This window comes from Antrostomus carolinensis, unplaced genomic scaffold (assembly GCF_000700745.2).
Source record: "Antrostomus carolinensis isolate BGI_N321 unplaced genomic scaffold, ASM70074v2 scaffold19985, whole genome shotgun sequence".
Lineage (NCBI taxonomy): Eukaryota > Metazoa > Chordata > Aves > Caprimulgiformes > Caprimulgidae > Antrostomus > Antrostomus carolinensis.
In genome coordinates this window covers 1-9,905 of record NW_010318752.1, presented here as the reverse complement: position 1 = coordinate 9,905, position 9,905 = coordinate 1, and the positions used below count along the sequence as shown (strand labels likewise).

Below are 9,905 nucleotides of genomic sequence, written 5' to 3'. Positions count from 1 at the left end.
CTTCTCTGGGCAACCTGTTCCAGTGTCTGACCACCCTCACAGTGAAGAACTTCTTCCTAATATCTCATCTAAACCTCCCCTCTTTCAGCTTAAACCCATTTCCCCTTGTTTTGTCATTAACTGCCCTTATGAAAAGTCCTTCCCCAGCTTTCTTGTAGCCCCTTCAGGTACTGGGAGGCCGCTATAAGATCTCCCCGGAGCCTTCTCTTCTCCAGGCTGAACAGTCCCAACTCTTTCAGCCTGTCCTCACAGCAGAGGTGCTCCAGCCCTTGGTTCATCCTGGTGGCCTCTTCTGGACTTGTTCCAGCTGCTCCAGGTCTCTCTTGTGATGGGGGCTCCAGAACTGGACGCAGTATTCCAGGTGGGGCCTTACAAGAGCGGAGTAGAGGGGCAGAATCCCCTCCCTCCACCTGCTGCCCACGCTGCTCTGGGTGCAGCCCAAGACACGGTTATTGGCCTTCTGAATGGATACCTTCTGAATGAATGGTCCTTCTGAAGGATACCTTCTTGGTATCCTTCCTTATGAAGCAGAGCTGTCCTCCTGTCTGTCACTGAGGGCAGGGAGCACACACAACCCCAGACACACAAGGTTTCAAGTCTTACCAGCAGGTATTCGAACCATTCTGCCCCCATCCTCCAGTCCAGACCCAGGTCCTTGGTGAGAAAGCTGGCGACATTCTGCCGCCCTCTGTTAGACATGAAGCCGGTCACAGCCAGCTCTCGCATGTTGGCATCGACAAAAGGAACGCCTGTTTTGCCCTCTGTGGAGACAAAAAGCCAGTGCTGGGACATGAGGAGAGCTTTGAACACTCATAAACCAACCTGTGGTTGTGCACTCGCAGCCACCCAAGCAGGTAAGCCAGTGCCGGTGTAGAGCAGCAGGGAGAGGTTTCAGTGAGGTTGAGCTGGCGTGCAGCTACTAAGATCTGCTGAAAATTAAATGTGAAATTATACTGAAAATTAAAATGAGGAGAATTTTTGGCAAGAAAAAAACGAGGAACAGAAAAATCTCAGACTGGAAAAAACAATGAATTGGGTGGATCGCAGGGAATTTTGCAGAGTGAAATAAATATACACACAATAGTGAGATGGGCCAAGAACAGATAAATTCTTGACAGGTGACAAATAGCAGAGAGTATTGGCCAAGTCCCCAGGGGTTAGCACCTGAAAAGTAGAGAGCCTTGTCTCTTGTTAAGGAAAACACTTATTTTATCTGTGTGCAAGTGGACACACGTGGCATTAATGTGAAGATATATAGGTGTATATTTCATTGATTCTGATACATTAATCTGTTAGTTCCTTCAGTTTTAATCTGAGATATTATCCCTCCTATTCGTGTGACAACAAAGTTGTAAATTTAAAGAAAAGCAAGGATATTAAAAGGCTGTGGCCTAACTAAAGATGTATTTTATTCTAAAGCTGTTTTAACCTTCTAACCAAAAACTGGTTGGAAGAACAATTTAGCATTGATAAGAAGGGCTGGTCAGCCTTTGTGTGACTAAAAATAAGGGACCAACAGGTTGTAAACACTTCCACCTGGGCAGGAAAATCTAAGGGCAGCACATCCCACACAGTGTTGTACCAGCAGGACAGAGCCTGGCCGTTCACAAGACCCCGTGAGCCTGCTCCTGTGTGGTGCTCAGTCTCGGAAGGGAAGCCAAGTACCCTGCACTCACACCAAACCCAGGGGCTGGCTTCATGTTTGGTGGTAACAGATGAAATGACAGGGCCTGGTCAGGCTGACAGTTCCCCTGAGTGAATCTGAGTTAGTGTCAGGGTGCTCGTTAGCATGCAGACACTGGAAATCAAAAGCACACTTAGCCAAACCTCTGGTTTCTACTGACCTTTCCAACAGTCAAAGAGCTGAAGGTCCTTTTTCCAGGGGATCTCTTTACTTTGAAGCCCTATTGAGGAAAATAAATGAACTGCTAATGAAGACAAATGCTGACACAGGCAGTTATTAATAAAACAATGACAGCCAGGGGCATCTTGGTTGACATCAGAGGTGAGGATGAAGCTAGCACTCTCAGTGGTATTACAAACAAGCCAGGTTCCTTCTGCAAAGGTTTAGAGATGATCCACTCCTCCCTTCAGGTGCTGCAAATGGGTGTCTCGTGCACAGGGAGGATGCTCAAGCCCTAACAGATCTTGATTATTGTGTTTGATTTTGGTTGTTTTATTTTAAAATGACTCAGACCTCACAAGTGGACGGAGATGTCCTCTGGCCCACCCTACTATTTTCTTGTTCAGTTTTACTCCAGGACAATGGTTATGTGAAATCCATCTCTGTAGCAGTGACTGGACTCACAATTACCTGGCAGCCCCTGGTAACACTTTGCTCCTGCAGTGGGACAGGAACAGATGAGGGGGGTGACTTTATGTTTGCAGGGGTACAGTGGCAATTACAGTCCTCTGCACAATGGGATGGAGACAGCAGGGATGACTTGGCTCTGGCTTGGGACATCTAAGTTTAGGCCCACCACTGGCACCCAGTGCCATTTGAGATGATAGAATCACAGACTGTTGTGAGTTGGAAGGGACCCACAAGGATCATCGAGTCCAACTCCTGTCCCTGCACAGGACAATCCCAACATTCACACCATGTCCCTGAGGGCCTTGGCCAAATGCTGCTGGAATCTTGTCAGGCTTGGTGCCATGAGCACCTCCCTGGGGAGCCTGTTCCAGTGCTCCACCACCCTCTGCCTCAAGAACCTTTTCCTCATGGCCAACCTCGCCCTCCCCTGGCACGTCATCCTGCCATTTCCTCTGCTCCTGGCATTGGTCATCAGAGATCAGCACCTGCTGACGAGATGCCACAGGGCATTCAAAACAGCCACAAAGGCCTGGCAGGTGTGACACAGGCCCTGAGAGGGATGTGCTCCTCTGCAGCCACAGCTGGATGCCAGGCAGACTGGCCTAGGGCATCTAAACCAGTGGTGTATGCTCACATGTGGGCAGGTAAATCACATGGAGAACAGCTCACCCAACACTGGCATCAGCTGCAGGGCTTCCTGACCATGTGGACTAGATATTTGCTGCTGCACTGAGAGTTCAGACTCCCATTTCACATGTAGGCACCTGCACCAAAGTGACTGGGTCTGGAGCTGAATCTCACTCTGATTCCTACGTAGTGCAAGGCAGAAAGATATCTGGTCTCTTGGGGTTCACACTGCTGAGTTGATTCCTGCTCTGTCCTAGATTCTCTGGTGAACCTGGGCAAGCCTGAGGCCAGGATTCTCTGCAAAGGTGGAGAGTCTCTGGAAATAGCATCTTTGCTCTTACTGTGCTGCTGTTTCCCACTGACATGTGTTAATAACATTCCCCATATCTAATCAGATTTGGGGCAAAACTCTCAGTGTCTACACAGTATCCGGCACCGTGGTGTTGTGCCAACAGTAAGTCCCCAGCAACATCCCAGGGTGGTGACACAAGCACTATGAGAACATTGGTACAACACAATGCTGACAGCCTCTTCTCTTACTTTCCCTGTTCTAAGACTGTACTTTTTGGCTTGATAGGACAAGAGGAAATGGCCTCAAGTTGTACCAAGGGCAGTTGAGATGGGATGTGAGGAAGAATTTCTTTGCTGAAGGGGTTCTGAGGCATTGGAAGGGGTTGCCCAGGGCAGTGGTGGAGTCCCCATCCCTGGAGGGATTGAAGAGTCGTGTAGACACAGTGCTGAGGGACATGGGTTAGTCGGGGGCTTGTCAGTGTGAGGTTAATGATGGGACTTGATGTTCTTAAAGGCCTTTCCCAACCCAGGCAATTCTGTGATTCTGTGATTTTTCTCTCCAAATATGGTGATCCATACACACCTCTTAATGAGAAAATCCTTTTGCCGTACTTCAGGGCCACAAATCGGAAATAATCCCGCCACAGCAGTTCAAAGAGGACCCTGAAACACAAAGCCACGTCTGTATTTCACTATGGGTCAGATAAAATTACTGAATTAGGAGTTTGCTTCCATAGCACCCCTCAGTAACACCATGAGGTTTATTCACCATGAGCAATTTCACGTACCTTCCCATGACACCAGTTCTTGCCCCAAGTCTACTTATCTAGCTTGTACCTGGATGACTACAGTGAAAGCAAACTCTGCATGAATCACTTGGGCAGCTTTCCTTAACTCCAGTGCAGGAGCAGAATTTCAGGAAACCTGTTTCTCATCCGTCCCTACTGGGATATAATTCTCTAAAGAGCAGGGCGAGGACCTGAGTCAGCTTCACACTTCTGCATCAGCAGCCTGTCAGCACATTCCTAAGAGCTTTGCATTGATTTAAGCAATAACCTTTTTAAAGGGCTTAAAGGCACCTTTCAAAACTGGGTGTGCAGTGGTCGAGCTCATGAGATCATGTGCTAGGCCTGCAGAAAAAACACTTCTTTTTTTACAAAAACTTCTAATATATAAAGTGCATCTTATAAAATGATGGCAGCTCAGCCTCTGAGACCTGCTTCAGTTCTCTGGCCTATTGGAAATACTCTGCTCAGCTGATGTTTTGGCTCTCTGGAAAACCTGATGACAAAACAGGGCACTGTCCAAGTGCTATCAGCTAGTGTCACCTTACTGAGGGTCAATCAGTCCCTCACGTGCAGCCACCACAACCTGTACTTCACTGTACAACTGCCTGCGGGGCCTGGGAGCTTGACAGCTGCTTTTTTACAATTATTTATCACTATCAAACGCTCAGCCCACCCAGCTGCAGGCAGGCTGCATGGCCATTAGATGGAAAAACATAAATATGTTCATTCCTTGAGATCTTTCCTTTCTTGTCAGTTCACACAGACTTTCTGGTTTGGGTTTTTTCACATCCAGGTCTAGTGTTAGGCCAGGCTCTAATTGGCCTCCCAGTACCTGAAGGGGGCCTACAAGAAAGCTGAGGAGGGACTTTTCATAAGGGCAGTTAATGACAAAACAAGGGGAAATGGGTTTAAGCTGAAAGAGGGGAGGTTTAGATTAGATATTAGGAAGAAGTTCTTCACTGTGAGGGTGGTCAGACACTGGAACAGGTTGCCCAAGGAAGTTGTAGATGCCCCCTCCCTGGAAGTGTTGAAGGCCAGGCTGGATGAGGCTCTGAGCAACCTGGTCTAGTGGAAGGTGTCCCTGCTGATGGCAGGGGGGTTGGGACTGGATGATCTTTAAGGTCCCTTCCAACCCAAACCATTCTATGATTCTATGATTCTAAGACAAGGCAGGATGCATTAAACCCACTACCCAGCCCACTCTTCCCCTGTGCTGTGGTGTTATGGCCATGGCCAGGCAGCTAAGCAGTCACAGGGCTGTTGGCTGGACTGTGGACAGATGTCCCTCTGATACCATGTCTCACACAGTCACTGAGCCTTTTGGGTGAAACCCTGTTCATATCTGTGGTGTGAGAAACTCTTTGGCTTTTACTTGTAAATCATTCTTCTTCCTTCTCATCTAGCCCATAATAACAATACAGAGAGGGATGGTGCTAATTTACAGAGATCACTTTTAAAAATCATGAACCACGATTTCCCAGCAATAACAATGACAACCAGCATTAATAATCTTTACTTGGAAAGTGCCTCTGGATGTCAAAGGCAGACTAATAAATCCATATTGAAACTGAAGTGCAACACAACCCAGAGGAACCAGAGGCAGGCACAGGAAAAACAAACATTAATTAAGAGGAAAGTTAACAAATGACTCTCTCCTGTGCGTGAGATACCAGGTTTTTTTTCAGAGAAAACAAGCCACATTGATGATGTAAGGACATACCAGTACGTGCTCTGATTTGCTGTTCTCTCTTTTTCATACTTCTGGATCTGCTCATAGATGTATCGAGGTGAAATGCAGCCCAGCGCCAGCCTGAAAGCAGAAGAATGATGTCCTGAGTGCAGGGGGGACAGCTTGATGTCTGCACAGAGGGAGGGGAGGGAAGGGGAGGGGCAATTTTGTGTTTAAGTCCTTGTCTGAAAACTTTTAGAACCATAGAATGGTTTGGGCTGGAAGGGACCTTAAAGATCATCCAGTTCCAATCCCCCTGCCAGCAGCAGGGACACCTTCCACTAGACCAGGTTGCTCAAAGCCTCATCCAGCCTGGCTTTAAACACTTCCAGGGAGGAGCAGCCACAGCTTCTCTGGCCAGCCTGGGACACTGGCTCACCCCCCTCCCTCAGATCTCATCTCCATCTCCCCTCTTCCAGTTTAAAGCCATCACCCGTTGTTCTGTCACTCCCTGCCCTTGTCAAAAGTCCCTCCCCAGCCTTCCTGGAGCCCCTTCAGGTACTGGGAGGCCACTAGAAGTTCTCCCTGGAGCCTTCTCTTCTCCAGGCTGAACAGCCCCAACTCTCTCAGCCTGTCCTCACAGCAGAGCTGCTCCAGCCCTCGCATCATCCTCGTGGCCTCCTCTGGACTGGCTCCAGTAGGTCCATGTCCTTCTGCTGTTGGTGGCCCCAGAGCTGGAGGCAGCACTGCAGGTGGGGTCTGAGGAGAGCGGAGCAGAGGGGCAGAATCCCCTCCCTCCACCTGCTGCCCACGCTGCTCTGGATGTGGCCCATGATCTCTTGATGTATTTTTGCTGACTTCCCAAACAGTTTTAGTCAAGTTGTACAACTTCTCTGCAACTCTTCAGTCTGAGAATCCAAATCCTCCCCTTCCCAGCATGTGACTGTTTTGGAGGAGTTTCCAAGCTACTGAGATAAATAATTTTACACAAGTTTGACAAGTTTTGCCTAAAAAACTCGATCAGCTGGTGGCTTAGTGCACAGAAATGGATCTCAAATATCAACCCCTACATCAGCTGTCCTAGCTGAGGAATGGCTGATTCCTTTTACTACAAACCTATTTATCATATGCCCAGGGCTCCTTCTCCTGCAGTACCTTAGTGTCTCATGTGAGCAACCACAGAAGGCAAGTGACTTGATGAAAATCTCAAGCAGGGTAGGAAAATTAGGGAATTAAACCCAGATCTGGCATTTCAACCCACTGGGCTCCTTCCATTTGTTCCAAATCAGTGATGTGCGAGGCAGGAAAGAGCTTGTAGACTCCAACCCCATGGCAAAGGGCAACAAGGAACAACTTCTACCTTGATTTTCCTAGAAATGTATTTTACTGCAGTTTCCCACCAGGGTGCGTGGAAACATGTGATGTTCTAATGAATTTTTGAAAACAGGAAGAAAGGGCCTGAAGTTTTTCCTTAATCCTTGACCAGCTCTAACACTAAGAAATGAGCAGTACAAAGTGGCTGCAATCTGAATCGATCTGATTTGATTATCTGACAGAGGAAGGCTTTGGGGCAGGCAGATCAGCACTGTCTGCTCTGGGTAAATGGCCACCCTAGAAAAACTCGAGTAGAGGTCTAAAATAAAGAAGTTCTGCAGTGCCAGGGTCCTGAGATCCCAAAGTGCCACCAGATGGAGCCATCCACTGCAACCATGGAAGCATAAAGCAAGCTGGAAAGAAGAAATCCTGACCTGTAACAGCCTCAGAAAATTCTTTCACGTCACAATTCTGTGGGGAAAACAGTTTATCAATATCTAAAGGGCGGGTGTCAAGAGGATGGGGCCAGAATCTTCTCAGTGGTGAGCAGTGATGGGACAAGGGGCAACGGGCACAAGCTGGAACACAGGAGGTTCCTTAAACATGAGGGAAAACTTCTTTACTGTGAGGGTGCCAGAGCCCTGGGACAGGCTGCCCAGAGAGGGTGTGGAGTCTCCTTCTCTGGAGATGTTCAAAACCCACCTGGATGTGACCCTGTGCAACCTGCTCGAGGTGACCCTGCTTTGGCAGGGGGGTTGGGACTGGATGATCTCCTGAGATCCCTTCCAACCCCACCATTCCGTGATTCTGTGATCAGTTTGGGATGGGAGTAGAGAAGGAGCTTCCAGTGTCACAACAAAAATCTTTACCATGGTGCAAATTTGGTTGAGTAATCCATTCCCACCAGGCCATTCCGAGTCTCCTTGTAAGACGCAACCAGGTTCTGCGTGAGCAAAAAAACAAAAGGTTTTAATACTTGACATGCAACCTGCTCCATACCTTTTCTTTCACGCTGGAGCTGGGGCAACCTGTTAGGGCTGGGCTCCCTCTCATGGCTGCCTGCAAGGCTTACAGAGCTGCCAAATTAACGGCCTCCAGTGCACGGGAATTAATCATGGAATCATAGAATGGTTTGGGTTGGAAGGGACCTTAAAGATCACCCAGTTCCAACCCCCCTGCCATCAGCAGGGACACCTTCCACTAGACCAGGTTGCTCAAAGCCTCATCCAGCCTGGCCTTCAACACTTCCAGGGAGGAGCAGCCACAGCTTCTCTGGGCAACCTGTTCCAGTGTCTCACCACCCTCACAGTGAAGAACTTCTTCCTAATATCTAATCTAAACCTCCCCTCTTTCAGCTTAAACCCATTTCCCCTTGTTTTGTCATTAACTGCCCTTATGAAAAGTCCTTCCCCAGCTTTCTTGTAGCCCCTTCAGGTACTGGGATGCTGCTGTGAGATCTCCCCGGAGCCTTCTCTTTTCCAGGATGAACAGCCCCAACTCTCTCAGCCTGTCCTCATAGGAGAGGTGCTCCAGCCCTCAGATCATCCTGGTGGCCCTTCTCTGGACTTGTTCTAACTGGTCCATGTCTTTCTTATGTTGAGGGCTCCAGAACTGGACACAGTACTCCAGGTGGGGCCTTACAAGAGCGGAGTGGAGGGGGAGAATCACCTAATCAGGCCACAAGTCCTAACTATAGCTCTGGGATGCAGGTCACAAGCTACGCTCCCCGCTTCAGCCCGTAGCACATTTCTTTGTACACGCACCGTGAACCTGGCTGTGCTGCTCCCTGCCCACACCTGCCTGACTGTGGATCAATAACCCACTTAAAAGCACCAGTGGGACTGGTGGCCAGTTCCCTTGTCCCTGTGGTTGCTTGTTTGGGTTTGAGCACCCAACACTCAGCTGCAGGAATCCTGATGGCTGTTATTTCTGGGCCACCCACATTAACAGCAGGGTGCAGATCTTCCATTTTTTCCGAGCACTCCACTGACAATGCAGAGGGAAGTTTGATGTCTCCTTGATCCCCTTTGCAGCACAAGTTACAGTTACTAAAGGGCTGGTTTAGCTCACCAGGGAAGGCAATATTTGTATAATAAAAAAGAAGGATCAGGTTTTCCAGCACTGACTGTGTTAATGCTTGACCAAGAGTAGAAGCTACACATGCTTGTACTGGTTTTGGCTGGGATAGAGTTAATTTTCTTCATAGTAGATTGTACAGGGCTGTGTTTTGGATTTATGATGAAAACAGTTTTGATAACACACAAATGTTTTCATTAATGCTGAGCAGGGCTCACACAGAGTCAAGGCCTTTTCTGCCTCTCACCCCACCCCACCAGCGAGGAAGCTGGGGGTGCACAAGAAGTTGGGAGGGGACACAGCTGGGACAGCTGACCCCACCTGACCAAAGGGATATTCCACAGCGTAGGACATCATGCTCAGCAGTAGAAGATGGGAAAGAAGGAGAAAGGGGGGGATGTCCAGAGTGATGGTGTTTGTCTTCCCAAGTAACCATTACACGTGATGGAGCCCTGCTTTCCTGGGGATGGCTGAACATCTGCCCGCTGATGGGAAGGAGTGAATGAGTTCATTGCTTTGCTTTCTTGTGCACACAGCTTTTGCTTTAGCTATTGAACTGTCTTTATCTCAACTCATGAGTTTTCTTACTTTTACCCTCCTGATTCTCTCCCCCAATCCACTGGCAGGGAGAGAGGGAGCAGCTGCATGGGGCTCAGCTGCCTGGTGGGGTCAAACCACAACAATGCTCCCCAACAGCAAGGGAATGCAGGGGCTTCTGTAGCAGAAAGACTCCCCTGGGGGCTGTCCCAGTGAGCAAACTGGGCACAGCACACTTAGAGAGTCATAGAATCATACAATATTGTGAGTTGGAAGGGACTCACAAGGA

General features: G+C 48.7%; 1 protein-coding gene across 1 annotated transcript in view; it reads right to left on the bottom strand.

Moving 5' to 3' along the window:
• Nucleotides 1-7,946, bottom strand: part of LOC104525785 (cryptochrome DASH-like) — a gene marked incomplete at both ends in the record, with an annotated part of 12,633 nt that extends 4,687 nt beyond the window's left edge. Inside the window, 5 exons of the mRNA XM_010169036.1 lie at nt 604-761; nt 1,845-1,904; nt 3,816-3,895; nt 5,741-5,830; nt 7,873-7,946. Coding sequence (XP_010167338.1) covers nt 604-761; nt 1,845-1,904; nt 3,816-3,895; nt 5,741-5,830; nt 7,873-7,946 — 462 coding nt within the window. The remainder of the gene's footprint in view (nt 1-603; nt 762-1,844; nt 1,905-3,815; nt 3,896-5,740; nt 5,831-7,872) is intronic.
• Nucleotides 7,947-9,905: the final 1,959 nt, after the last annotated feature.